Source organism: Eremothecium sinecaudum, chromosome IV (genome assembly GCF_001548555.1).
Source record: "Eremothecium sinecaudum strain ATCC 58844 chromosome IV, complete sequence".
Taxonomy (NCBI): domain Eukaryota; kingdom Fungi; phylum Ascomycota; class Saccharomycetes; order Saccharomycetales; family Saccharomycetaceae; genus Eremothecium; species Eremothecium sinecaudum.
The window spans coordinates 628,551-655,756 of NC_030895.1; the positions used below are offsets into that span (position 1 = coordinate 628,551).

The window sequence follows — 27,206 nt, forward strand, 5'->3', positions numbered from 1 at the left end:
ATAAGGCAAGGAGTGTTTAGCCCCTTTTATCAAGGAAATAAATGTACGACAAAAGGCAATTAATAAATACAAGACTCCCTTTGCTATACTCGCAATGAATGGTATATACATATATAGCCTATAAGATCTAATCTTTCGATTACAATACTATTTTGTGACCCTTTATCGATTTGGAAAGCTCCTCTGCCAGAATTGAACGTAGATTTGTTGAATCCCGTAGAGAAAGCCACTCATCTTCGTAATAATTGTACCGATTAGGGCCAGATATGGGCGATGAAAGCCATATCTGCTTGTTAGGTGGCTGCTTGTTGACTACATAAGTTCCAACGTTAGGAGCGACTATGGTGAGAACTCCTTGAGAATATTCGACGTCGGAAACGGCTTCCGGGTGCTGTTCAGCGAGTTCCTCCAGCTTGTCCAGCAGAGAGTTTAAAAATTCCTCCGCTTTTTCTTCGTAAAGATGAGATGGCATCTTATTCAGCTCATTTGGATCGATAGGTTTGTTAGTAGAGGTCTGGGAGTAGTGTAGTCGTTGGACAATGCTTGTGCGTGCATTGGAACGTTGGTTTGGTACTAGGCGGACAGCGACAAAAGAAAGTCTTGGAATAGTACAGATGCTTCTATGTAGGTTTCTGGATGCTATAGCTCTGTAGCAGGTGTTCTTCAGCATTATTATCGGAGTATTAGCAGTTCGAAGTTGGTTTATAGGCTCTAATGTCTTGATTAATAGCTGTGCGCAGTATACGTGGTAATGTAAAGCTTTAGTAATTGGAAAAAGGAAAAATTGTAGATGCTTTCGCCTATAAAACGAGAAGACTACACATTCAGTATATTAAATAAAGGCTATAGAGGATTAAGATATATTCACTATGAGCATTGCTGCGTACTTGATTGTGGCTTTTGTTGTCTTCTTCATAGTGGTGTCTCTACCTTTTATATCAGGTATAGCCTCCTACAAAATCAATGTCAGTAATGGTTTAGGTGATAAGAAACATAAATCTACGGATGGTAAGAAGCTTGTAGAGTTCCAGCTTAGTAAGGGAGCCGATTTGCAACGGAAACATTACGATATTGATGGGAAAACCGGGTTAAAAAGACGTAACATTCGTAAAGTTGATAGTAATATCTCATCTTATGACTATGATATTGAAGAGTTAATTGCTGAAGATGAGAAGATGGAACAAGAGGAAAATGATAGACGGTATGAACAGTTTAAAGGAAAAGAGAATGAAAGGGTTGAAGACTTGGCTTAGATAGAGTGTTTATTTTTGCGTGTTAGGTTGTACTATAGTTTATATAAACGGGTAGTAATAATATGAACGTTAAAATTTTGATACTGGATGTTAAAGATGACATGCATCAAGTTCGTTGGATGGTTAAATAAATATGCAATTATGAAGCAATCGTAGGAGTAATGATTGGTATATGATTGCGTACAAGTTATTGATGATGCTGTAATATCAGGTTAAGAATTACATCTTACTCGTTCATAGTTTCCTCTTGAAGGGATGCTTTTGTAGAGCCTGTTAGGTTGTTAAATTCATCTTCTATTTCGATGTTAATTGACTCGTTGCTATATTCTGTATCATCCCTTAACATGCCTGTGGATTCATCGTAATCGTACTCGTAGAACAACATAAAAACACCAGGCGTGGATAAAACTTCAGCTTCAGTGACTATGTAGACGGTTTCATCACTAATCCTCCACCATACGCCGCGGAACTTCCTGAATGCAATGTAGTGGCCGTAGTTATGGGAACCATAGTGCACAATAACGGAACGTAACGAGTATGTCAGAGGACCGACAGGACCACTTGAAACAGAGACACCTGCGGAGCACTCTGGAGCGGGCGGCAGCGGAAAGTTTTCACTTGGCTCTGCGCCTTCTCTATCATCAGAACTTTGTCTATCCTCATCGTCATTATCTGGTTTCTCCAAAATATCCGCCTCAGAGGCATCTTCTATGTTTTCATCAGATGGCAAGTCATCTAAAGAGAGTGCTGAAGGGTTCTTGATAATATTTCCCAAAGAATCTACCGGTAGAGAGATATCTGCATCCTCGTCTTCACTTGAAAAGATATTTTCACCCCCTAGCGGGTCGTAGTTATGCACGTCACGGTTATTAGCTGGTTGAATATAGGTCTCCTTCTCTTCTGCATCATCGTCTTCTTCTTCATCATCATCTTCTTCGAATTCGGCTTGGAATTTCTGATGTAGCGAACTATAATATTCCCCGTCAGTGATCTCGTCATCAGAGGATTCTTCAGGTTCACAGTTCGCTTTATTTGACATTGGGAGACGTGCATCCAAGTTCATGGCATTAATGTCACAGCACCAAGGCATTAAATTTAGCCTGGTCTTGAATAATACACGGGAGTTGTTCTTTCTTATCATGAACGTGTGAGGATCAAAAACGGACCTATTTATATGAATAGATAGCAAAGGAGGTGGTCTTGCAATTAAAATTTGCTTAGATTTTGAACACTTGCGGACCATGTTCTCGGTGTGAAGCTTTTTGTAGTCTTCATCATCAATCACAGGTTTGGATAAGATAGCGTCCAATTGGCCTATTCTTGACTTTAACAAGGTGCGTAGCTTGTTAGAAACCGTACTATCACCAGTTTTTTCAAGAGCATTCATCTTCTCAACCAAATGTTCATGAACAGCAGTTAACGCGCATCTGTTGCACTCAACACCTTCAATAATTTCCGGCTCAATCCACGAACGAAGTAGATCTGTGAGTTTTATCGTAGATCCAATATTTTCATTTGGCAAATTCAAAGATAAACCAGAAAACAATGAATAACGAATCCCACCATTCTCACCACACTGTAAGCAACCTATTCTTTCCGCTGTAATCCCGTCAAGTGGGGTTATCAATCTAAATGGTGTGTAATGCTTCGTTTCATCTTCTAGCACACTATTGGGTTGGATCTGCTCAGTTGGAATATAAACCGTTCCGATTCTATCCAAATGCTCAGATGCCATGATAGCTGACTCCGGCAACAAATCTGCAGGAACCGATTGATTATCTTTAGAAGGTTTTCCATGCACACTGCGATGATCCTTTTCAATTTCTGATAGGATTGTTTGAAAAAATTCTTGAGCATCTTCTTGGTTGTATCCCAAAAGAATGTTCTTGTTTGGTGCCTTTGACATGGTTTTTAACAACTTTTTAGTCTTAAAGTATGGTCTATTTCTATAGTGCTTTGCATTCAAAACATCCATTAGTTCCTTCAAGCTTAGACTAAAGTCTATCTTCCGCGCAGAAGGATCTTCATTGCTCTCCGATGAGCTTCTTTGTCTCCGAGCTTGCCTCCCATAAATCTTTTTTCTCCCCTTGACAGTACGATTTTGGATGTTCTGATCCTTTTCACTTACAGAATCTTCTACAGGAGCCTTCTCCTCTATTTCGATATCCTCTGTCGCTTCAACAGCGCCAATTATTTCTTCATCTAAAAACTTCAGCAAGTGTTTGGAAGAAGCTAGAGATTGCAACACAGAGTTCATGAAACATGTGTTACCATCGTTTGCCAAACCTCCAACATACCCACCTCGTTTTATAACCCAATCTTCCTCCACTGCACTGCGTGGTGGCCACCTTCCTAACATCTTATGCTTAAATTCCCTTGTATAATATACTGCAAATCGTCTGAAACTATCTAATGTTCCACAAATGTAATAATTACAGTTGAGCAGTAGAAGTAATGACGTTAAAACCAGCAGAATAATCGTTCCGTTTACACTCTTCTCTCCACAAATTGAGATAAAATCTTTAAGTCCCCGTTCCTGTAATGAACTCATAAAAACGACAAGCAATAAAGTCTGGAGGCTATATTATTAACCTTCCAATACCTTTAGCAAAGCAATCAAGGAATCCAGCAAGTTCTAGGTTTTTCCAAGTTCTATATTGCAACGAACAACAACTTCTGTGAGAATATTATTGATTTAAGAGAAGAAAGGCAGCAAAAATCTTAATATAACTCCTTCAGTATAACAAATACTTTAATTGAGATTCAGCAAACTATATTAACCTTTTTTACAGTTTCGCCATTGAACTCTTTCAGTTGAACTGAATGTTTTTTGGTCCACAAAAGACGAAAAAAAAATCCAGTAATCCGTCTCATATGACGATGAGAACAGTAAGTGACGCTATATTAACGACTAAAGAGCTTTAGTAGGCTTGGTAGACTCTATTTTATTCAGTAAAAAAAGGGGATCCTACTTAGATGAAAATATTAGAGGATTTTATCTCTGATGAGCAATTTTATAGCCCAGTAAGGCCGGTTTTGGCACACAAATATGTAGAAAAACCTATAAAAGACACAGATCATCCCTGAGCCTCTTGTTCTGCTGGAGTAGACATATCTGGTGTTTCTGGGAACTGCTCAGGTACTCTGTCGACTGTATCTTCAACAGGGGTGTGTGGTTGTGATTGATGTTGCATATGTTGGGGTGGAACCATGCCATTTGGCATGAAGGTAGGTTTCTCCTTACCCCAGCCAGTCTTTAGGTTTCTTCCCTGAAATGGGAAGTTGGCTAAGGCTACAATACAAACGGCAGCTTGCTCGTGAGTGTCGTACTTGATGAAACAGCAGCCTTTCTCAGGGTAGTGCTTGAAGTCAATGATGAAGCCGAAATTTTGCAACAATGGGATCAAATCGGGCTCCTGAGCGAAGTGCGGAATATTTCCGATGTAAGCAGTAGTAACTCTTTGTGGAGCTCTTCTGAGCATATTGTCCAAGGCTTGAGGGTTGACTGGAGGAGGGACGGGATGTGCCTGAGGAGGAATACCTTGTGGATGCATTCCCATTGGCCCAGGTGCATTAGGCGACCCTTTCATTGCAACCTGTGGTGGGGGAGGAGGGCCACGGAATTGTTGGTGTCCAGGAATGTTATTCCTAAATCCACCACGGTTAGAGCGAGGGCGTTGCTTTTGTTGCTGTGGCTCACGCTTCGAAGCCCAATTAATACGGATCGCTCTACCGTTAAGGTTAAACCCCTGTTTAGCATCCATTGCGTTTTGGGCCTCCTCCTGTTTTCCAAAGGAAACGAAACCATATCCGCGAGATCTGCCTGAAAGCATGTCCCACATCACATGAGCTTGGATAAAAGTGGGGAACTCCTTAAAGGTGCTGCTCAAAGTTTCATCGTCAACATCAACATTCAGATCGCCAACAAATAAATTGAAGGTGTCCTCAGAAGATACCTGCTGGGATTGGAATGCCCAGTTTATCTTGATCACGTTGTTTTCAATCTGCTTTCCATCTAGTGTCTGGAAAGCCACGTTAGCATCATGAGGCTGGTGGTACTCAACAAAAGCATAATTGGCCTCCTCGTTATTTTTATCAACCAAAACTTTCACATTTGCAATCGCGCCTCCCACCTGGAAGTACTGTTTTAACAGCTCTTCAGTAATATCTTTGTCCAGATTGCCTACATATAAGATACGATCTGAAGTCTCTCTACCTCCCTTAGTTGCCAAAACAGGAGTTACTTGGAGCTGCTCATCAACTTCAGTTTGGACATTTTCCGATCCACCTTCTACATTAACATCAACAGCCTTAGCCTCAGGTTGTTCTTGTACTGTTGCTTGTTCAACTGACATTACGTTATTCCAAATAATATAGTTGTCGTAAAAAGGCAAAAAGTCTTAGAACCACAGCTACTATTGATACAATTTGACCAATCCTAACCTAGATGCCTGCTAATTCCCACTGATATTGCAAAATTACTCAGTTTCTTCAAATTGAAATATTCAATTGAAGTATTCCACAGTAATGAAAAAATGGTATTTTAAAGGACTTAACTAATCCAAGCAAATTTTAACAGGCCGAAAATTTTCACGGGTAAGATCAAGCCTAACAATTGCTCAACTACTACTGTAATACTGATAGGAAAGTCTTATAGATGACTTCTTTAAGGTCATTTGCTTTGCAGTAGCTAATCACAGCTTGTAGCGTTTAATTCCGTTGTTGTACAATTGCCTTCGTACATAGTAACCTACAGACAAACTGTACAAAAAGCCCGGGCTTAAAGAATACTTCACACTAGCAAATTAATAAAGGATTGAATATATCTAAAGGAGCTTGTTGGTAGTTTGGACTTAAATTCTTGCTCTAGGCTATTTGTGTCTTTCTTTATTAAAGCTGCATCATAAATAGAACGAAAATTTCATGCGTTAAACTGTTGGGCACTTTATTATAACGAAGTAACTGTAATAAGATATCGGCCATGATTCCAAGAGCTATTCACACGTCGATTACGCAGGTCGATCGGGCAATTGATCGGGAGCTGGATAGTAGCTTATATCCTTTAGCAGCTGCGGATGACGAAGATAACTATTTTCTTACGAACCCACCGCCAGATTATTTGGACGAGTTCGTTGAGCAGGCTAAGGACTTTATTCGGTACCAGAAGAACAAAGGACGGAATCGTGTGGTTCTAGTGACGTCGGGAGGATCAACTGTACCTCTTGAGAACAACACAGTACGTTTTATTGACAATTTTTCTGCGGGAACTCGTGGAGCTTCTAGTGCCGAGCAGTTCCTTTATAATGGTTACTCTGTGATATTTCTCCACCGTGAGTTTTCCCTAACGCCTTTTAATAGGTCATTTACCCATGATAAGGATGTTAACTTCCTCGACTACTTTGACTTGGAAGGGAAGGTTGCAGAGCCCTACCGAGAGCGTATTATGCATAACAAAAGCCTATATGAGAAGTATTATCGCGAAGAAAAACGGTTGTTATTACTACCCTTTACTACTGTGAATCAGTACTTGTGGTCTTTAAAGGAGCTAGCGCAGTTGATGAATAATGAGGGTAGCTTGTTCTACTTGGCGGCAGCAGTTTCTGATTTCTTTGTCCCATCATCCAGAATGCCTGAGCACAAGATCCAGTCACGAGATGGGACGACTGCCGCTAACAAATCTAATTCTAGCGTTAATCGCCAGTTAGTTATGAACTTGGACCCTGTGCCAAAAATTTTGCGGCGTTTGGTTGAAACCTGGGCGTCGCAGGCGATGATAGTGTCATTCAAGCTAGAGACAGATCCGAAAATCTTGATTAAGAAAGCCAAGCAGGCGCTAGATCGATACAATCATCAGTTGGTTATTGGCAATCTTCTACAGACCAGAAACAAAGAAGTTGTGTTTGTGACTGAGGGTAACCGCGATGGAGACTGGATTGGACTAGATGGTAACCCAGGCGTGCAAATTATTGAAGAACTAATTATTCCTTGGGTTATCAAACTCCATGACCAGTGGCTTCAAAAACAAAGTACATTGAGTAATTGAGATATTTATAAATCTATATTATGTATATTAACTTTAATAAACACAATCCTACAAGAATGAAATGCCTATACCGTACTGGAATCCCTTCCGTACAGAATCCGATAAATGAGCTGTAAGCGGTAAAGTGAAGTTCAGTTCAAACCTGGCAGCAGGATGCTTAAAAACTAGCCCCGCTCCTGTCGAAATTGAGTGCTGTTGAAGCATATTGGAAAGTATGGATGATTTCGAAGCGTTGTTGTGGTTTATAAGCCTACCACCGTTGATAAAATAATGTAGCCTAAACCCAGAAGAAGACCATTTGCTTATTGGCAGGCGGGAAAATATGCTGACACCGTATGCTAATAACGCATCACCTCCTAAAGCATCTTGTCTGTCTTTTGGCCCTAATCCCATGAGCTGGAAACCTCGGACGTCATTTGGACCCCCGCTGTGAAACTTGTCCTTAAAGTGGACTATATTACCTTGAGGATGAAAGTTTGATATATAGCCAGCCTTTATAGAAGAACTCATAGTAAAAAAGTCATCCTTACCCAACGGTTGGGCAGCATTAGCTTCAAAATACAATTTCCAATATGAACCAAGTGAAATTTCATTCAACAGTTGCATGCTATAACCAGAATTAGGGAAAATGACATTATCTCGCGTATCTTTGACAAGCTTGTGAGTGATCGAGTTTTTCAAATCTTCTCCACAATGTATAAGGACCGAATCTGAGCTATTGATATTCTTATTTAAAGTGCTTCGCCAAATGCTCTCAAACGCTAACTCATGATTCCAAGATCCTTCAAGGAAAAATAGACTTTTAACCGATGTCCTTATGCCCCTAGTAAAGAGCTCTACTCCGCCAAAGCGTGCAGATTGCTTGAATGAGGACAGATCCCCAATCCAGTATTCATTAACTGGTGCAATTAGGCTTAGCAAATACGATGATTGAGTCTTAGTACCCTTAGTCGCATCAAAGACAATCCTCTCACCGCCTCCAAAAACATTTCGCCATTGGAATTGCAAATAGCCATCACCCTCTCCATTTCCCACATTTGTTCCTGTTTTCGCAGCGAACTTTTTAACCGGTTGGATTTTAAGCCGCTGCACAATATCTATAACAGACATAGCATTCGAGCCCTCGTTCTCATGAAGATAACTCGGTATTTGGGTGTTGGAAAGATTAGCAATTATGGATCCTCTAGTATCCAAAGTTTGGGTAATAGATTCAGCTAGAGAGGAGGAAACTAGTAGACGAAATAAGACATCTGTTTGTCGTAGTAGTTGATTAAGATTTGAAGCTGTATAAACAGTCCGATCCAAATAACGTTGTAATACATTAGGTCTTATTGATTCCGCACCTTCTACAATGGTATTAGACAGTTGTACAGGCACGAATGCCTGCTTATGGAGTAATTCTTGTACTGCTTTTTGTTGTCTTTCATATTGTAGCTCTAATTCACGAGCCTCAATGTCAGAAATTTTAGAAGTCTGATTTGCAATACCAGCGTCTTTAATTCTCTCAACTAGGTTAGCAGTTGAGTCGTCGTCCATCCTTCCATGCAGCTACTTGTCTTTTCGATCATGTAGTTTGGTGATGACCTTCTACAATTCAAGTTTAAACATTGTTAAAGAAAAATATTTCTGTATCTTACAATCTCGCTACGGATTATCTGGCAACAATTGTTTTGAGTAAAGAGCTTGAAGCTAACTTGCGGATGAAAATATACCATAGATCTCCTCCTATTAGAATAATATTACAAGAATATTCCGTACGTACCTCATATACACATTACTTAACTTAACCACAACTGTTCGTTTTCCGATGGAGGTGCGAGATTTTGAGCCGCACGTTCGCGGGACGCTTCTTCATACAGCGGCGCAATACATCTGCGACCACTATCCGTCTTGAAGTGCCTTCCTAAGGCATCGCTTCTAGCAAACTTTTTACCGCATCCCCATGCAGTTCCGTCCTTTAAGTTACCTCCACAAACGTACCGTTTCTTTCCTGAATGTAGATCTTCGTGTCTCTTACGATCGTGTTGCCTTGCAAATGCTTTCCCGCAAACATTACAGGAAAATGGACGCTCATCCGTATGTGTCCGTAAATGAGACTTCAGATTATAAGGCCTGGTAAATTTCTTATCGCAAAGATCACAAGAGTAAATGGCAGGATTTTTCTGTATTGACTTTCGCCTAGTGTTTCCCGATAAATTTAATGCAGTTTCCCCTTCATCCAACGGCGTTGATAACTGAGCTGCGTAGTTGTTAAGCGATGAGGCAGAACTATGTGAATGTGCCGAACTAGCGGTTGCAGTTGAACCCGAATAGCCCGGGACCTGCAATGCAGCCAATTCTAGTAATTTCTCCCTGTTTTTGCTGAGTGAACGAGCTTTCTCGTCCGGAGACAAACTTCGGCCAGAAGAACGCGACCTTGCAGATCTGCTGGAATTCCGATGTCTTGACTTCCGCCCCAGATACATTTTCCCATGGTCATCCAAATCATCATCATCCGTGAGGACAGTAAAATCCTCGTTGTGAACGGTTAAAAAGTCTATATGTGGTCGTGTTTCCCCCTCATTGAATGAGGTTCTCGGAGATGGCGTAACGCTAACACTTGAGAGAGGTAAGTTCCCAGAAGATGCATTTTGAACATTTATCAGTGGAGTATTCTGAATAAGACTATTGACATTACCAGAAGTACCTGGGTTTGAACATTGCGAAGCAACTTCGGATGCACGAAGAAAGTCATTCGTATCTCTTAGTATTTCATTCACTTCGTCCATGTTATGGACCTGTAGGTACTCCGATGCATCCGTATTTACTGAATGTAGACTCAGTATTTCATCAAGGTCATCGCTAGCTTTCTTTAAATAGCTCATACGCGGCCATGCATCATACTCTCCTCTGTTCATCGAGGGTGATAGCCCTATAGGAGAGTGAGGAAAATCTGGCGCATTTGAAAAACCATCCCTATATTGGAACTTGTTATCCTGTGAAGGAGTATTGAAAGAGTTGAACTCTGTCAGATTTGAGTCATTATTCATGTTTCCGGAAGACTGCAAATCTAATCCCGGCGACCTCTGCGGATACCACTGAGAAGTTTCTTGAGGTGTTTCTATGTTTATACGCGGTGTCTGCACAGTCCTATTCTTGCTGTCAACATACTTCACGCCCTCTGAACTCTCTCCATATGGCAAAAGAACAACTTCGGGAACTGAGAACTCCTCTGGATGTGCAGTATAAAGTGTATTATAAAGCTGATCACCCCCCTTTTCATTATTGCCAGGCATTCTCACCTGCAACCACTGGGCACCACCTTTGCTATTTCGCCTTAATTTGCTATGATCGGTCAAGTAAAGTTCACGTTGGTTCTCCTGATTATGGTATTTAGTACCGTCTTTCCCAATATCTTGGGCGTTGCCATAATCCTCAAAGCTCATCCTTTCCAGTAAATGTCCCTCAAGGGCCTGAAACGCCTCTTAAATGTGTAGAAACTGTTTGACACTGTAGCCTTCTCGGAGCTTCAAGTTAATCTTCTTGCTCTCACTTTTAAGTGAACGTGCTGACGTGAGGTTTGTAGTGATCAAGTTGAACTATTGCATACGCTAGGTGGTTTTATTTAAACAATGCTTTGCTTTTTTCTTAGATTATAATTATCACGTGCCTGTTATCTCGTTCCGAATGCCTAACGTTGCATAAGAACTGCGCCTTGAATATACTTGGCAGAGTTCTGCTTCTCTGGAAATCTTGTAGGGCATGCCTGCTGCATTTGAAACGTTAGTAGCTGGCCAGTGATGTAAATATAGTTTCTATCCGAGGTTATACAGCTCGTATGACTATAGCACAGGCTTACAATATCCAAGATCTAAGCAGAAGTATCATATAACGGTTAAAATCGTGATAATCTTGATCAGATATGCGTGGGGTCTTTTCAACTATCGTGTAATAGTGACGCTGCTAGTTGATGTCATGATGATATAGAGAAAGAACGGAATACCATTGCAATATCCCGCTTTAGGGAAGGATTTGCAGTTTCACTTTAGGTAATATTCGGTACAGTCTGCAGCTGTACTGTTGATGCACTCGTTTTGATAGTTCCAACGAATATTCGCCAATACCTCTTCTTAAATCCTTAGAACTTCAATAGGTTCTAAGTGGGAGCAGAATAAATGAGAGCTTGGTTCGGGTAGCACATCGTAAAATAACCGTTTTACGCAAATAAATTACGGCATACTTGCCTTTCATGTAATGAGCATCATTTACTATACGCTTGTTAGCAGAAGAATCATCTGTAACATTGGAGATTATTTGCCGAGAGTGTTACTGATGAGACTCATCCACGGAGACCTAGTAGGTTTCTCGAAGTGTTCGGAATCACGGTTGCCTCAGAGCCTGAATTCATATCAATTTACGTGTCAGATACCCATATGCAGCGAGGTATGAAAACGGCAACGCATGACATCTTCCGCCACATCTGAGTAGTTCCTACATGGTAGTTGCCGCCAAGTGAAAGTCCAGATCCCTGCATAAAGTCAACAGCTTGTTTTTAGAAACATCGTCAGAAGACCCTCACTCAACCTTGCATGCGCGACGTTATCAACCTCGGAACGTTTAAAGAACAAGCGGTAGCCACAGTTGCAACTTGGTTATAAAAATTTGGTTACAGCTAAATGCCCTCAGTTCCGTACCGAGTAAAAAAGTTTTGAAGCAGAATCTTAGTAATTAGGACCATGTTTCTTCTACACATATTGGAGTATTAAGAATTGGGATCTCAAGTACTTTTGGTAGTTTTGTTCACCATATCGTTCTCCCGGAGGCAGAGTGTACTTCGTGTCCCTAGTTTGAATGGTGTCCTTAGTTTGAGTCAACCAACTCTGAATCCCATAGATTATTATCACAATACCAGCATCAGATGAATGTCACTTCAAGCGATCCTTCATGCATTAAATCTTAATGGCATCATACAGAAGTATGATCAAATTTTTTATACTTTGGGTCTGAATACCGAATAGCTCTTGGCGTGGTGCTAGATATTCAGGTTCCCAGTATATAAAGAGCATAAAACAGCAATTAAGGGCTGCATCGATGGGTTATTCTGGCATTCTAGACAGCCATCTACCACTTTTAAGCCTGGTTATAGTAGGCTTTACAACGAACTGGCTGTTAACCCACACATCACATCATATTCAGGTACTTAGTAGTTGTAAAATCAGAGTCTGGACCAAAAAAACTACCCAGGGCCTGATACTTTATATGAACGAATGCCCCACATAATTAGTAATTTAGAGGTGGAAGTTGACCTGATCAGATATGAGCTTACAGGGATATAATCAGTTAAAGTCAGAGTTTAATAGACAAGAACGTATGTGTACTTTTTTTTTACAATTTTAATTACAGTCGTTTAAAAATGCAGTACGCTAACTTATATATACTATTAGTGTCTAGGAAGGACAAAAGGCGATACAATATTGAATCAAAGGTAATGAAGATAAGGCAGAGCTTTGCTGCAGATAAGGATATACACTATAGAGACCGATTGACGCATCTACAATCAACTCTTACGAGTTTACATCAGAGGAACAATATCGCATTTACTAGAGCGCTTCGGGATTTGGAAGAAGAACGCGATTTGGAGTTAGTTAGACTACGTTTCTTCGAAGAGTATAGGGTTCATAGGTCCCGAATTGAGTTTCAAGAAGATATTGAGAGAACTAAGGAAGAGCACGACCGCATGATTAAGTTATGTAAAGAGAAGCTATACGAGTCATTTGAAAAGAAAATAAAGAAACTGAAGGAAGACCGCATGCTAATGGATGTGGCTAATGCTCACTCGTATGTTATGGACCATCCATCTGCTAGACTTCATAAAAACGTTGTTACCGCCGCACAAGGCACCTGGGATTCGTCCGCTAGTGAAGTTGGGAACGGGGCTGGTGGAGCCAGTGCTAACGAAAGTGGTACAGAAAATGGAGCCGAACGGAGGACCCTAAGAAGGCGTATTCCGAACCATGCCACAGCCAGGGCTATTAACGAAGAATCCGAATATGCATCCAACAAAGAGTCGTCAGCCTCGCTGGGCGGTTCCAGAATGGGAAATGGAGGCTTAGGTGGAAATGGCGTATTTCCAATGGGTAGCCAGAACAACAGCGACTCTGAGTTCCTGCAATACATAAGTGACTCTAACGAACTACACGCATTACTCTTCGGTTCCGAGGAGAAAGACAGTGAGAAAAAGAAGGCGAGAACTAACCAGAGGCTGTCAACGAAGGGTGCGCCTCCCCTACAGTCCCTAACACAAGATGAAGTCACAGAAGACATAGCCCTAATACGACAACTAACTGGCCAGCCACCAGCCCCCTTTAAAGTATAAGCAAACTAGTACCACATTTACAACAAAAAAAATACTTATCTTAAATCTGTTTTCGCTATATTACATTCACATAGATAGATACGCTTAACCGGAACTACATAGTGACAAAATCAATTGTGAAGAAAACACAATACTCGAACTAACCACCGAAACCATACAAGGTTCTACCTTGTCTCTTCAAAGCATAAACAACATCCAAAGAGGTAACTGTCTTTCTCTTAGCATGCTCAGTGTATGTGACAGCGTCCCTGATAACGGACTCTAGGAATGATTTTAGCACAGCTCTGACATCTTCGTAAATCAAACCGGAAATACGCTTGACACCGCCTCTTCTTGCCAATCTTCTAATAGCAGGCTTAGTGATACCCTGAATGTTATCTCTTAGAATCTTCCTGTGTCTCTTAGCACCACCTTTACCCAAACCTTTTCCACCTTTTCCTCTACCAGACATTTTTTATTGTTGTTATAGTTGTATTATTATTAACTAGTAATTAACTAAAGAAAAAAAAGTCTATAAATTATAATAAATATCAATCTATCGATTTTGAGTAAATGATAGAGATCCTTATATACTATCTTCCTGCTATCAGAGTACCCCTACTGAGACACGCCTTTCAATATTAGAACGCGAGACAGAGGTAGGCGGTTATTATTTTACGCGAAACGCCAACACTGACCGCGAAATTTTTAGACCAAGCAAGACGTATATTACGCGAAACAACCAGCACTAAGTCCGTGCTCAGAAGATTCAAGGGTCCAGTACTATTTTTTGCATTGTACTGGCACGCGTGGCGTACCAATGATTTCGCGCATTCGCGCTTTTAATTGATAGGCCGCTCACAGGCAGTAGTAAATGAAAGCAGACTGTCACTCATACATAGGACAGTTGTCCCCTGACGTAGAAGTAAAGCGCGTAATTACAAGACGTGGATAAATATTTAAATAGAACTGGTATCTTGGTGACTTTTACGATTAGATATATCTCATACCTCTCTTTTTTCTAAATACAATATCTAACAATCACACATAACATAACAAGAAATGGCTAGAACCAAGCAAACAGCAAGAAAGTCCACTGGTGGTAAGGCACCAAGAAAGCAATTGGCTTCCAAGGCAGCCAGAAAGTCCGCTCCATCCACTGGTGGTGTCAAGAAGCCTCACAGATATAAGCCAGGTACCGTCGCATTGAGAGAAATTAGAAGATTCCAAAAGTCTACTGAATTGTTAATAAGAAAGCTTCCATTCCAAAGATTGGTCAGGGAAATCGCTCAAGATTTTAAGACTGACTTGAGATTCCAGTCCTCTGCTATCGGTGCTCTACAGGAATCTGTCGAAGCTTACTTGGTGTCCTTGTTTGAAGACACCAATTTAGCCGCCATCCACGCTAAGAGAGTTACTATCCAAAAGAAGGATATTAAGTTGGCAAGAAGATTAAGAGGAGAAAGATCATGATCACCAGGCATACAGGACTTGTATAACTGTATCTATCTACATTGTACCATAATTTATAGGTTGTAATAATATCTTACTTAAAGGAGTGAAATTTTTTGCTATTTAAATAATACCCCTTCCCGACCCTTAGTCGTGAAGTTGGAACTACCAGAACACCAGTAAGAAAACACAGTTGCGATGTCTAATAATAACTCAGTGGATTATTGGAAGCAGCTGTCTCAGTCGCCAGTTGTGCCCTGGTTCAACAGTGCTCTGCTGTTCTTCACTCCTTTGATTTCGCCCGCAGTGGAAGCGCCGGCGTCTATAGCTCTGCGCAATGCCAGCGGATTGATGTCCTTCTTTAGCAGACCGAAGTACTTTGGTCCTACTGCGAAGACGTCCATTTTATTTGGCGCGGCACAGGCCCTCGGGGGGTTTATTCTACAAGACGGCGATGCAGAATCAGGTTCCGGATTCTTGGCTGCATGGTCTACATTGTATATGCTTGTTGGCGGCCGCGGCTCTCTAAAAGCCCTACGCTACGGAAGAGTCTGGCCTTTGCTTCTATCTTCAATCAGTAGTGCTAGTGCGGTCTTGTATGGAAGAAGATTCCTCACCGGGCACTTTGAGTGATAAACGACGGAAGAAGTCGTGATCTAGAACGTTATGATAGGGTATCTACATTTATATATTAAAAAATAACAATGGGAATCACCATGCTATCGGTAGCCACATATTCTTTTTAGCAATTTCAACTAGCTCTTGATTATGATACATCTCAATGAACTGCTGATCAAGAGCACGGGCCTTTGGAAACGCAAATCTGCGGTATTCGTCAAATATCATCGTCAGTGACCAGTTTTGAAACTTGCGTATACAACCTACAAGGCAGCCCGTGCGGTGCTTGCCTCGGTTGCAATGTATCAGTATTGGGTGGTTAGCAGGATTTATCGCTATTTCCAGCGCTTTCGTTAGTAAATCGTTCGGTATGTTAACAAATGGCTCCTTATTCCCGCTCATGCCTATCTGGAATAGCTGTATTTGAGCACGTTCAAGAAACTCCAGGTTCTCTTGCGGATATTCCTCCGGTATCAGCACCAGAACGCTTCTTAGCTTTACTCTCTCCTTCAAAAAGAAGAAGTTCTCTGAACGCGGAAAACTTGACCTATATATCTCTCCCACAACGTGACTAAAGTTTTCCGGAGGAATGACTTCATTCACAGATGTGTTTTGTGATAGAGCTTCCTCGCTCTTGGCATTATGTTCCTTCGCATCATATAAATCATCTAAATCTTCATCAATTTCCGTTCCCCCAAGAGACAGAGATGTTTTACGCTGTCCATCACGGGCATCCGATTCTGGTATATCTCTTGGATTCAAGTCTTTTCCAGAGTTGTCAGAATTTCTTATCTTAAGGATATCCATTAGCTCCGGACCCTTTATTCTATTAGTTTCTTCCTTTCCTTCCCTATTAAGTCCAACTGAATTCCTTATAGATTCTACCATCGGAGAGCTGAGTTGAAATTCCCAAAGATGAGTTATCCGGACTTTATCATTAAATATATCCCCATTTACCTACCAAACCTATCGCTTTTGGAGCTTAAAAAGGTACGATTATTTGGTTCATTTTAAACCGTCATTTTTTTTTCTATTGGGGCTTAACAAAGTTGACAGCAAACCTTCGACAGGATAACCGAAGTACAAATTAAGCCAGTTAACACAAAGATTCTTACCTCTTAGTATCAGTAATACTTTTTCTTGTAATTTTATCAAAAGAGTATTAACTGGAATTGATCTATGGCTCCATCAGCAACAGTCTTTTCATCTACTGTTAATTTAGTAAAGACAATAATAGGAGCTGGTCTCCTCGCAATACCTTTTGCGTTTAGGGCCGATGGTATCCTATTGGGAGTCATTTTAATTGTATTGGCCGCTATTACGTCTGGCTTTGGTTTATTTGTGTTAGCTAGGTCTTCGAAGGTACTGATAAACCCTAGGCAAACTAGTTTCTTCACGCTTTGTTCCATAACTTACCCTAATGTGGCCTTTTTGTTTGATTTTGCGATGTTTATGCAATGCTTTGGAGTAAGCTTGTCATACTTGATTCTTATTGGTGATTTATTTCCTGACTTATTTGGGGGGAATAGGAAATGGTGGGTTTTGGGTAGCGGTATTTTGATTCTGCCGCTAACGCACTTGCGGAGCTTCGATAGCCTCAAGTATAGTTCACTATTTGGCATCCTAGCTATTCTGTACTTGGTTGCGATGATTGTTGGAGTTTACTTGCAAGGCCTGCTATGGGGAAATGAGTATTCTCCTAATAGGGGAGAAGTACGTTGGGTTGAGATCAGTAGCTTTAAGGATCTGATTAGCACGTTCAGCATAATGATATTCGCTTTTACTGCATCTATGAATATATTCAGTATAATCAAGGAATTGAAGGACAACTCTATTCCCAACATTAGAAGAGTCATTAACTACTCTGTGGGCATTTCGACAGTAGTTTTCATTCTGGTAGGTACCTGTGGCTACCTATCATTTGGGGATGGTGTTGATGGGAATGTCATTCTGAATTACAATAGGAACCACATCTCGACCAAGCTTGCAGAGCTTGCATTAGGGTTTATTTTGATTGTTTCATTCCCTCTTTTGTTCCACCCAACCAGAGTTGCATTTAACAATATGATCCATTGGGTTCATATCAGTTACCAGAGAACTTCCCTGAAGTCTTCTTTACCCGGTGATGACCAAAGTCTTTTAGGTAGTGATTCAAGACTAATTGCGATGACGGTTGAAGATGAAGAAGATAGGGAAGTATTAGGCCTGGAAAATGGTTCATATCAGTCGCTACCAAGAGGCTCCCAGCTCCCAGCAGAGCCAAATGAGGAAGATGATTCAGACACGCCTATTGTACCTCTTGATGGTAAACGCTTTTATTTAGTCACATGGCTATTAATAGTAGTGCTATATGCTCTGGCCCTAAAAGTGGGATCATTTGCTTTAGTTTTGGCAATTGTGGGTGCTACGGGTTCAACATCAATTTCATTCATTTTGCCAGGTTTATTTGGATACAAATTGATAGGAACAGAGTCTTTGTTAAGAGGCTACCCTCCATCACGATTGGACAAGTTCCTCAAAAATTGCAGTCTAGCATTGGTTATTTATGGAGTAGCAGTCACTGGTATTTCATTGCTGGTCATTATACGCTTCGGTGTTTGATTTTAATAAACAGCCGCCATTAATTCATTTGACCTGTCGTGTACTTTGTATTTATAACCGCATTTTTAATTATACATGGGCAACTAATACTGTTATAATTTAATATCTTTTGATAAACTATAGGATGATTTAGAACTTATTAATTAACGATATGGTAACACAAATATAAGATATTCAAAGCAATATAACAGTGAAGGAGCTAATTACTTCCAAATGGAAAAGATTTTACTTTATCAACATAATCATTCTTCGTCATCACTACGAACATCCTCTGCGTTAAAGCCTTTTATAACCTTCATTAGCACCTTTATAATTAACACGAACCAAATAATAGTGAGAACCTGAAGCCCCGCCAACAAAGCACTAAACCCATTCATTATTCCATGTGTCCAGCATCGCTTCTGGAATAGCTGTGCACCACATTCGCCCTCGGGCATTAAAGTTCTGGATTTAAACCATGTATGGTACAATAAATAGTTGTATATGACATGTCTGAGGGCAAACCAAAATACCAAAAATATCATAAATGTGTAGTCACAAGCCACTGTAAACCCACAATATTTCTGTACCTTAGCACAAGCCAATAAAATGTCCACAAAGTCCATCAAAATTAGAATAACATGACCAATCCTTGTGAAATAATAATAGTACGATCCCGTTGTCAATGCAATTGTTATGAGATGATGCGCTAGCATCTGGAAGTAGTCCTTACGTCTCTCTTCAATCGTTAAAACCACTATTTGTTGGATCCAAGATGACATCTGAATCAAATTGTACAACTTGAATGCTCCTGTCATCTGGTCATGAGGCCATCCAATAAACAATGCATCACAGTCCAGGAAGTAAGGAGATTTACAGTATAAGTAAAAACCAAAGGTCCAGGATGCTGTATAATATATCATTGCCCATGCTTGTTCTCCATATTTCTGTAGTGCCTTAGTAGACCTTATATTGAACCTGTAATACGCAACAGGTTTCAAAATGAATTCCAGTACAAAGGACCTCACAAGAGACAAGATTACAACAAAAGTTATAACAATATACGCATCATCACTTCCTATATCATAATGGTTTGGTCGCGTAACGTATTCGTACTGTAATGTAACAAACTTCCTACACCACTTAGGGTTCCGGATGTGGCAGATTGCAAGTAAAGTCAAGATCGACGATGACACTAACAACGTATGCAATTCCGTTTTAGAATGCACTAAACCTTTGTATATGAGTTCCTTTCTATCATCTTTCGGTTTAGTTTCCTTACTATTGTCCTTCGTCAACTCATGCGCTGAGCTGTTCGGAATTCTTTGTTTTAGTTCGCCCTGCATGACTCTATAACAGAATGGAAGTTGAGATAGCCTAACTACCTGATTGAACTATTGTAATTCAAAGAGAGATACAGCTTATAACACGATATGCAAAAGATAACATACCTTTGTAAAGGGAATTAACATCTCGATTTGCTTTTTCGTATCGTGGCATCCGACCAAAATCGACGTTCCTTTTCAGTGCTGAACCCATACATATTCCCTTTAATCCAAAACCGTTTAAAACGCGTATTGAAGACTAACTACCAGATGAGATGGCAGTATTGTTAGAAGTTGGTGCAACTAGCGGCACTGGATTGCTTCCAGTGGCAGAATTGGATTCAGCTAGTGAACTTTTGGACAGGTTTGGACGCAGGTAGAGTCCATGAAGTAGGAATTTAATCCATGGCTCGTTGTATTTGTCCCAATGGTCATATAAAGTAATAAAGTCCTGTATAGTGTCCATAACTTGTTTTAAATCAACTTGGGAATCAGCCATGAACCTGTTGAAGATTTCCTGGTTTGTAGCCGCTGAAGGTGAGCTGCTATTTCGTAAACAGACAGTGATAAAAAGACACGCCATAGCAATGACATGAGGAGGGTATAGTAGATGCACGTCTGTAATGTAGGAGTCGTTTATCAGAGACCAACTGTTTTGCATGTCATCGCGAGATAGGGTTAGGCCATATGGTTCGCGTTGTAGAGCGGACGCAAACTGTTCCATTGAACGGTACGGATAATGCACGATTAAGTACGACTGGAGTTCCTCTATGAGGTAGAATTCAAACTCAGTGACCTTTGTAGGATCTGGTGGAACGAATTCGGGCCAAAGGGATCTTGCCTCGTTAACCAGTGTTCTGATATGTTGTGGACACTCTTCAACTTTGCAAGCAAGGTATATACATGTAGTAACCAACAGGTACAAATTAACTTCACGTATCGATGCTTTTAGGCAGAACCTGGATAAATAAACGTGAGCAGTGGCTAGGGCGTATTGTCTCACATTTAATCGCCTACCAAGTTTCATTATTAAGAAATAACAGTAGATTCTCAAGTTGTAGTCCCTATCGTAATGTAAGTCTCGGTGGGTGATTGGAATACATTTAGTTACGGGTTGTGAATCTTTACCACCGCTTTCCATGACTATAGTAGTACCCTGTGGGTATAGTTGGCACTCTAATAGCCATAATTTATGTCTCCCACGGGCCAGGGACTCTCTTGTGTATAGGCATTTATTCCGTTGCGAAGAGTCCCAATAAGAAGCGCTCATGAAACTTCAATTGATTGCAGTATCGTCATATATAGCTTGTACAGTCGCTGGATCATCTGCCGTGGTTTATGAACAGTCTCCCTACTAATATTCTAAACCCTATTGAAACAAGATTTAAAATAGTCACGTGCTTTTATCCGGGTAACAATATGCTTATAAAAAATTTTCTGCCAAGCTATATAAAGGCTTGAATATAATAAACATTCCTTTGTTCTAACTCTGCTCACACCTTTGTCGAAGGCATGTCCGAAGAATCGTCACTGATCGAAGCTTACAATAGGGCGTGACTTTTCTCACACTCATAGAAATGCTTTGGGATGAAAGTCTCCGACCTGTCAATATGCGAAAAACGCAACGAGATGTAAAAACTTTTACAATGTTTAAATCAACTCGTTAGGAAATCAATCTATCTGTAATCAGGTAGTTTGGCTCCTCCTCTCCTGTGTGCTTCTGTGCGCAGTGAATTTCGGTGTTGAAGCTTATTTTTAAGTTTTAAACCATAGTTATGACGATTGCCGACAGCCTTTTGGCTGCTGGTAACCCGATGGAGCTTATTTCTTGGATCATGCCCTTCGACCATCTATTTTTACCGGCCTGGAGTGAGTCCGTGTCACTCGTGCATATTCGACTATGCCAGACCGATACTTTAGAAAACTCAGGAGAGTTTTTAAATTCAGTATTCCCTTTCGAGATACTTTGATTCGAGATTATAGTGTTAAACATGATGAGATACCAATTGCAACATAGAGTCAAGCTCTGAGCATAAAATGCATGGGAAGAGACTTGCTTATTTATTTCTGACTTTGGCCACAAAATCTCGTAAGAAAAGTAAAAAGCCTTGAAACAGTACTGAATTTATTTTACAACCTTGTTTATGTAGAAGGAAAGTATGGATATGTTCTTCGGGAATTTTAAACCTATTAGGTCCAGAGATGACGTTGACAGTTAATCTACCTACTGCAAATTAATTCAACTGCGTATATCAGTATTGTGAAAAACAAATTGCACCAATTCCAGAAACTCCACGCGTCAACTATCCATTTATCTCCTGTCCTGTTCGAATTGATCCACGGGATACATCCCCATATGCACAGGTCATTGTTTAGCTCCCCGCTGTAGCGCAATATTAGATGTGTATACATTGCAATAACAATACAGGGAGAGTACCAATATATAATCTTCATTAGTTTTCTGCTCTGGGTGCCCCCAGTAGACATCTGGATAGCTGGGATTATCCGTGTAGCCGAGTAGAACACAAGTACGCGAAATCCTAGATTTGTAATGACTGCCGGATTCATCGATTCTTTGGCCATCTTCAACGTAACCACTAAGATCTCATGAATAGGACGCGAAACGCCAACAAAGACATTCATTATAAAGCTCCAGAGCTGTTGCCATTTTAGCCACCATTGCTGTTGCAGCAGTCTAGCGGTCTTTTCAACGAGTATAGATAAAGAAGGACTTCTGTGCGCAACAGTTTCAACGGGGTGCTTGTTTGATAAGAGTTTTCGCTGTAATGTATTCCAAATTAGCTCGGTATTTAGCCGGAATCCCTTAAAATATGTTAGCAGATTGTTCCTTGAAAGGTTCCCTTGTTGTAATTGCCATGAATTGTGAACAATTTGGAATATTTCGCTCATCGCGGTTAGGGCGAGCTTAGGGGAAATCTCGTATATACAACGAACCATGTAAGCAAAGAATAATGAACTCTCAATGGCAGATCCCTTACCACTAATAATGCCATAAAGACCCAAACCAAACACAAGTGATAATGTAAAGCCCAATAAAGTAGCTGTTTGTACACTTAGAGGCCAAATTGGAGTAACATAAATCCTGTATAGGTAATACATCGAGGTCGTGATTAGTACCCCGGAAACCATTAAACTTAAAATAACCCACGTATTACTATTCTTCTTAAATTTCAACCATCTTCCAGTCTCACCAATGGCTTGGATAGCTAAAACAGTAAAAAACCCTTCGGCTAATGAAAAATAGGGCGTCGCGTGCAGAAGCATATACTGCCAAGGCACAACACAATATCTATAATAATAGTAAAACGTAATATCCGACCCATCATTTTGAACCCTACCCAATAATTGAACCAATGTCTCATTCACATTACTGTCAAAAACTAACATATTTTTTGACTTGAACATCTCATCTGCCCCTACTAATTTCCTTTGCAGCTGATTATAACTAAACCCTGAAAGAAATAAAAACAAAATCGAGGGAATAAGAAAGTGCTGCAAATAGTATACCAATGAAGTGACCAACCTAACAGTCCGACTCCTTGTACCTAACGTAATTTTTAAAGTCGCTGTTATGAAATAAAGATTAAAAAGCGTCACAGTGAATGATAAACCACAGTATAGTCCGCCCACTTGAAATGAAATTGGGACAGTAATGAGCACTAAAAACAAATAGAATGCAGTAAGGGAGAACCTAATGCTCCCTAATAATCCCTTAGACACCATTTAGGATCAATACGTTAGTTTACTTTTGTATTGCGATTATAGTTATTGTTTTGAAACGAGTGAACCATACTATAATAGCCTGTAATTACTTGCAGCCTGAGATCTTACAGAAGTACTTTTATACGAACAACATGAAAAGAACTTTTTTGGCTTTTTTAGTTCTGTACGGTAAAGGCTGGAGATACAAGTTAGTAGTTAGGGCAAGTGAATAGAGAAACTTCAGATTAGCATCGGTATGGATTCTAAAAAGGGTCGCAAACAATTGCGGAATATTACGAGAGCTGGCGGAAAAGATAGATCGCAGTTTGTTCAGAAAAATGAAGATTTGAGCGGTCAAAATACTAATAAAGACGTAGGAGATGAGCATCGGAAGACCCGTGACCTGAAACACGAAGATAGCGAAGAGGAATCTAGTAAGGCAGCCGATCATAAAGAAGAAGTTTATAGTGCTTTCTTGACGCTACTAAAGGCGGAGCATGGTGATAGTGACAGGAAGAGCAAAAAACGGAAGGTTGTTCTGAAAAAGGAGGAAGCAAGAGCTGAGGAGGAAGATTCGGAAGAGAGTGAAGCCAGCGAAGAGAGTGAGGAAGAAGATGGTGCAGAGGAAGTGGAGATTGATAGTGAGGATGAAGAGGATGCTTTTGAAATGCACTTCAATCGTGTAGAAGAGGCGACGGTGAATGAAATCGATAAGGCGTTTAAGAATGGTCAGATAAAATATAAGTCTGTTAAGCTGCCAAGTTCCAGTGAGAACGAGGAAGTGATATATTCCAAGCCTGTTATTAGTGGTCGCGATGGTTCAGAGGCTCCTATTGCTTCTCCGCAGCGTAAGCAGTCCTTGCAGGGGTATTTTATCAAGCAAAAGCTGAAGCTGCATAACAACCTAATGAATAATGGGGACGGCTCGCTGTCTGCGCTGCAAAAGAACCTAGTTGATCCCATGTTCCAGTACCAAGATATTCTATACGAGTACGAAAACTACAAGCAGGAAGCTGAATATCGTGACCTGTATAGTCTGCATGTTTTGAACCACGTCTATAAGACACGGGATCGCATTTTGAAAAATAATCAGAGACTCCAGGAGAACGACGAGCAGGAGCACCTTGACCAGGGTTTTACTAGACCAAAGGTGCTTGTGGTTGTGCCATCTAGAGAGGTGGCGTATGATGTTGTTAATCGGATTGTGAAAAAATCAGGCATTGACCAAGTTGACAAGAAGTCCAAGTTTGTCGATCAGTTTCACGAGGATGTCCTACCTCCGCCAACAAAGCCAAAATCGTTTCAGCATATTTTTAAAGGTAACACCAATGATTTCTTTATTCTAGGTCTGAAGTTTACAAGAAAAGCGATAAAATTGTACAGTAACTTCTACCAGTCAGACATCATCATCTGTTCTCCACTTGGAATTCAACTCATTTTAGAAAATACTGACAAGAAAAAGAGGCAAGATGATTTTCTATCGAGCATTGAGGTCATGATCATTGACCAGCTGCACTCAATCGAGTTCCAAAACACTTCGCATGTTAATACGATATACAAACACCTGAATAAGATTCCTGATCAACAACGTGACGCTGACTTCAGCCGGATTAGGATGTGGTACATTAATGATCAAGCATGGCTTTTTAGGCAAACAATGGTGTTTACCAGGTACCATTCACCCTTTGGTAACTCTCTGATCAATGGTAAATGTCGCAACATAGCCGGGAGGATAAAAAACGTGAGAAAAATCTTACCAGAAAAGTCTGCAATTAACCAGCTCGGTTTGAAGGTGAGACAAATCTTTCAAAGATTTGATATGCTTGACGGGAAAGCGCTCGATCAACCAAACTATAGATTCAAATTCTTTACTAGTGTTATTGTTCCCACCATAACAAAATCGACCGGGTATGAAAACGGCATTTTACTCTACATTCCGGACTACACTGACTACGTTCGGGTTAGAAACTATCTCAAGGAAAAGACAAAGATTCTCTTTGGAGAACTTAACGAATACTGTGACCAAAAAAGACTAACCTCTAATAGAGCACTTTTCGTTCAAAATCGTGTCGATGTTATGCTCTACACTGAAAGACTGCACCACTTCCGTAGGTACGAACTAAAGGGCGTTAAGAGTGTCATCTTTTACCAGCCTCCTTCAAATCCCGAATTCTATCAAGAGATTGTGCGATACATTGGTAAAAGCGCATTTTTGGGTCAAGCAGATTTAAACATCTCTACAGTAAGATGCCTATATTCCAAATTAGACAGCTTAGCACTTGAAAAAATTGCTGGAACCAAGAGAACTGCTGTCCTCACGCATGGGCAAAACGATATATATGAGTTTAAATAAACTTCATAGTTTGCTATCTACTTAATGCACTACAATTAGTCTTTGTTTGTACTAGTCATACTATTTTTATAGCGGAAAGTCACTTTAAGATATATATATATCAAGCTACTAGCGAAACTCATCCACAATTAACATAGAAACATTGGTAAACTCTATATATAAATATAACTAAGTTAGCATCATCTCCATTCATTTAAAGTTCTTAAATGACAAAATATGTCTTGATAACTATATCCTTTATAAATGTTAACTATTAAACTGATTGATAGCCATTAATATGCAAGCTAAAGATACGTAAGGACTAGCCCTTTCCCCTATTCGTGCAAACTTCCAAAAGACACGTAATATACCGTTCTGATTATTGTTTTGCAGCAATGATGGCCACTGGGTATGCACATATGTACTTGAACAAATTAGAAGTAAAAGCACTTGCAACAGTGAAGCAAACTTGAATAGAGCTGACATCTCAGTTTCAATAGTATATTGAAACCTTAAAAATGCTTTAAAGGTATTTCTAACTCGAATGTAGTTATTTAAACGTGACTGTTTAGCATGTTTACTGTAATACTCCTCGTATTGATCTAAATAATATCAAATATCACTTTTAACGTTGAGCTAAAATTTTCTTTTAATGTTGAAGACTGACTTCATTGACATGAAAAGGTCAGAATAGTAAGTGATTCTACTAGGATTGTGGTATAAAGGTGCTTGCTGAGCAGTCATGAAGATCCAAACTAATGCAGTCAATCTGCTAGAGCGTACATCATCCTATTTTAAAGCTGGTTTATTGAAAAATATTCCTGCCTGGTATAATGTTATCGCCGCCGTTCCACCTGCAAAGAGATTTGCTAGAGAACCAAAATTCGTTAACCCCTCTAATAATAGTTCAAAAACCAAGTATGAAGGCTTAAATGAATACGCGGATAATTACACAGGGTTTTTTAAGACTAGGCCTTCTGCTTCTGACAAAACTGTTCAAAGCTCGGCATTGTACAAAGCACCAAAAATGTTATATATAGAAGATAAACTGAGGAAGATATTCTACGAGCAGCACCCTTGGGAGTTATCCAGACCAAAAGTTTTAATAGAGAATGATATCGAAACTGACTTTGATTGGTCTTGCATTCAACAATTGGGAAGGCCGCTAGACGGAGAATCTGTTGTGCAGAGAACGCTATTCTTGATGAAATCAGATTCTTCGATAAAAATATTAGATGCATATGAACAAGCTAGATTTGAATTTTACAGTATAAGAATGCGGCAAGAACTTGAAGAACAGATAGCACAGGAGGAGGCGCAGATGTATGGTTCCATTTTCAAGTCAACTGCAATTGATCATGGTGTGGAGAAGGAACAGAAAGTTATTGACAAGTGGAAGATAAAGGCTTTGGAAGAGGTTGACATCTTGTCAGCTAAAAGAGCACACCAATCTTCTCCTTGGGCTAGTGGGGAAAAAGCCGAAGAACTGGATTTAAATCATGAAGAGTCGAAATGATAGAATTTATACTACTATTGCCCTCATTGT

General features: G+C 40.1%; 19 protein-coding genes and 2 non-coding genes across 21 annotated transcripts; 10 read left to right on the forward strand and 11 right to left on the reverse strand.

Annotated features, from left to right (window-relative positions):
- Positions 1-139: 139 nt before the first annotated feature.
- Positions 140-670, reverse strand: YFH1 (ferroxidase; the record flags this gene model as incomplete). The annotated part of the gene is made up of 1 exon (XM_018131922.1): positions 140-670. The coding sequence occupies one exon, from the start codon at positions 668-670 to the stop codon at positions 140-142; it is 531 nt and encodes a 176-aa protein (XP_017987500.1).
- A 199-nt stretch (positions 671-869) lies between these two features.
- EXP1 (Exp1p) lies at positions 870-1,253 on the forward strand (the record flags this gene model as incomplete). The annotated part of the gene is made up of 1 exon (XM_018131921.1): positions 870-1,253. The coding sequence occupies one exon, from the start codon at positions 870-872 to the stop codon at positions 1,251-1,253; it is 384 nt and encodes a 127-aa protein (XP_017987501.1).
- A 226-nt stretch (positions 1,254-1,479) lies between these two features.
- UBP1 (ubiquitin-specific protease UBP1) lies at positions 1,480-3,804 on the reverse strand (the record flags this gene model as incomplete). Its single annotated transcript, XM_018131920.1, has 1 exon — positions 1,480-3,804. One exon carries the CDS (start codon positions 3,802-3,804, stop codon positions 1,480-1,482), a length of 2,325 nt encoding a protein of 774 aa, XP_017987502.1.
- Positions 3,805-4,330: 526 nt separating this feature from the next.
- Positions 4,331-5,608, reverse strand: PUB1 (Pub1p; the record flags this gene model as incomplete). The annotated part of the gene is made up of 1 exon (XM_018131919.1): positions 4,331-5,608. One exon carries the CDS (start codon positions 5,606-5,608, stop codon positions 4,331-4,333), a length of 1,278 nt encoding a protein of 425 aa, XP_017987503.1.
- Positions 5,609-6,234: 626 nt separating this feature from the next.
- Positions 6,235-7,296, forward strand: CAB2 (phosphopantothenate--cysteine ligase CAB2; the record flags this gene model as incomplete). Its single annotated transcript, XM_018131918.1, has 1 exon — positions 6,235-7,296. One exon carries the CDS (start codon positions 6,235-6,237, stop codon positions 7,294-7,296), a length of 1,062 nt encoding a protein of 353 aa, XP_017987504.1.
- A 48-nt stretch (positions 7,297-7,344) lies between these two features.
- Positions 7,345-8,832, reverse strand: SAM50 (SAM complex subunit SAM50; the record flags this gene model as incomplete). The annotated part of the gene is made up of 1 exon (XM_018131917.1): positions 7,345-8,832. One exon carries the CDS (start codon positions 8,830-8,832, stop codon positions 7,345-7,347), a length of 1,488 nt encoding a protein of 495 aa, XP_017987505.1.
- A 242-nt stretch (positions 8,833-9,074) lies between these two features.
- Positions 9,075-10,721, reverse strand: CRZ1 (DNA-binding transcription factor CRZ1; the record flags this gene model as incomplete). Its single annotated transcript, XM_018131916.1, has 1 exon — positions 9,075-10,721. The coding sequence occupies one exon, from the start codon at positions 10,719-10,721 to the stop codon at positions 9,075-9,077; it is 1,647 nt and encodes a 548-aa protein (XP_017987506.1).
- Positions 10,722-12,591: 1,870 nt separating this feature from the next.
- Positions 12,592-13,651, forward strand: SDS3 (Sds3p; the record flags this gene model as incomplete). Its single annotated transcript, XM_018131915.1, has 2 exons — positions 12,592-12,643; positions 12,720-13,651. The coding sequence occupies 2 exons, from the start codon at positions 12,592-12,594 to the stop codon at positions 13,649-13,651; spliced, it is 984 nt and encodes a 327-aa protein (XP_017987507.1).
- A 139-nt stretch (positions 13,652-13,790) lies between these two features.
- HHF2 (histone H4) lies at positions 13,791-14,102 on the reverse strand (the record flags this gene model as incomplete). Its single annotated transcript, XM_018131914.1, has 1 exon — positions 13,791-14,102. One exon carries the CDS (start codon positions 14,100-14,102, stop codon positions 13,791-13,793), a length of 312 nt encoding a protein of 103 aa, XP_017987508.1.
- A 590-nt stretch (positions 14,103-14,692) lies between these two features.
- On the forward strand, positions 14,693-15,103 carry HHT2 (histone H3; the record flags this gene model as incomplete). Its single annotated transcript, XM_018131913.1, has 1 exon — positions 14,693-15,103. The coding sequence occupies one exon, from the start codon at positions 14,693-14,695 to the stop codon at positions 15,101-15,103; it is 411 nt and encodes a 136-aa protein (XP_017987509.1).
- Positions 15,104-15,280: 177 nt separating this feature from the next.
- AIM19 (Aim19p) lies at positions 15,281-15,715 on the forward strand (the record flags this gene model as incomplete). The annotated part of the gene is made up of 1 exon (XM_018131912.1): positions 15,281-15,715. The coding sequence occupies one exon, from the start codon at positions 15,281-15,283 to the stop codon at positions 15,713-15,715; it is 435 nt and encodes a 144-aa protein (XP_017987510.1).
- Positions 15,716-15,793: 78 nt separating this feature from the next.
- SIW14 (putative tyrosine protein phosphatase SIW14) lies at positions 15,794-16,588 on the reverse strand (the record flags this gene model as incomplete). Its single annotated transcript, XM_018131911.1, has 1 exon — positions 15,794-16,588. One exon carries the CDS (start codon positions 16,586-16,588, stop codon positions 15,794-15,796), a length of 795 nt encoding a protein of 264 aa, XP_017987511.1.
- A 291-nt stretch (positions 16,589-16,879) lies between these two features.
- AVT7 (Avt7p) lies at positions 16,880-18,301 on the forward strand (the record flags this gene model as incomplete). Its single annotated transcript, XM_018131910.1, has 1 exon — positions 16,880-18,301. The coding sequence occupies one exon, from the start codon at positions 16,880-16,882 to the stop codon at positions 18,299-18,301; it is 1,422 nt and encodes a 473-aa protein (XP_017987512.1).
- Positions 18,302-18,543: 242 nt separating this feature from the next.
- AW171_hschr42410 (HDL227Cp) lies at positions 18,544-19,626 on the reverse strand (the record flags this gene model as incomplete). Its single annotated transcript, XM_018131909.1, has 1 exon — positions 18,544-19,626. One exon carries the CDS (start codon positions 19,624-19,626, stop codon positions 18,544-18,546), a length of 1,083 nt encoding a protein of 360 aa, XP_017987513.1.
- Positions 19,627-19,864: 238 nt separating this feature from the next.
- Positions 19,865-20,875, reverse strand: SSN8 (cyclin-dependent protein serine/threonine kinase regulator SSN8; the record flags this gene model as incomplete). Its single annotated transcript, XM_018131908.1, has 1 exon — positions 19,865-20,875. The coding sequence occupies one exon, from the start codon at positions 20,873-20,875 to the stop codon at positions 19,865-19,867; it is 1,011 nt and encodes a 336-aa protein (XP_017987514.1).
- A 237-nt stretch (positions 20,876-21,112) lies between these two features.
- Positions 21,113-21,453, forward strand: AW171_hschr42412. Its single transcript, XR_001930104.1, has one exon. It is a non-coding gene; the product is annotated as an HDLSNRNME1 (small nuclear RNA).
- A 143-nt stretch (positions 21,454-21,596) lies between these two features.
- AW171_hschr42413 lies at positions 21,597-21,677 on the forward strand. Its single transcript, XR_001930103.1, has one exon. It is a non-coding gene; the product is annotated as an HDLSNR66 (small nuclear RNA).
- A 148-nt stretch (positions 21,678-21,825) lies between these two features.
- ICE2 (Ice2p) lies at positions 21,826-23,349 on the reverse strand (the record flags this gene model as incomplete). The annotated part of the gene is made up of 1 exon (XM_018131907.1): positions 21,826-23,349. The coding sequence occupies one exon, from the start codon at positions 23,347-23,349 to the stop codon at positions 21,826-21,828; it is 1,524 nt and encodes a 507-aa protein (XP_017987515.1).
- A 235-nt stretch (positions 23,350-23,584) lies between these two features.
- Positions 23,585-25,681, forward strand: UTP25 (rRNA-binding ribosome biosynthesis protein UTP25; the record flags this gene model as incomplete). The annotated part of the gene is made up of 1 exon (XM_018131906.1): positions 23,585-25,681. One exon carries the CDS (start codon positions 23,585-23,587, stop codon positions 25,679-25,681), a length of 2,097 nt encoding a protein of 698 aa, XP_017987516.1.
- Positions 25,682-25,927: 246 nt separating this feature from the next.
- Positions 25,928-26,146, reverse strand: KSH1 (Ksh1p; the record flags this gene model as incomplete). The annotated part of the gene is made up of 1 exon (XM_018131905.1): positions 25,928-26,146. One exon carries the CDS (start codon positions 26,144-26,146, stop codon positions 25,928-25,930), a length of 219 nt encoding a protein of 72 aa, XP_017987517.1.
- A 256-nt stretch (positions 26,147-26,402) lies between these two features.
- On the forward strand, positions 26,403-27,176 carry RSM25 (mitochondrial 37S ribosomal protein mS23; the record flags this gene model as incomplete). Its single annotated transcript, XM_018131904.1, has 1 exon — positions 26,403-27,176. The coding sequence occupies one exon, from the start codon at positions 26,403-26,405 to the stop codon at positions 27,174-27,176; it is 774 nt and encodes a 257-aa protein (XP_017987518.1).
- Positions 27,177-27,206: the final 30 nt, after the last annotated feature.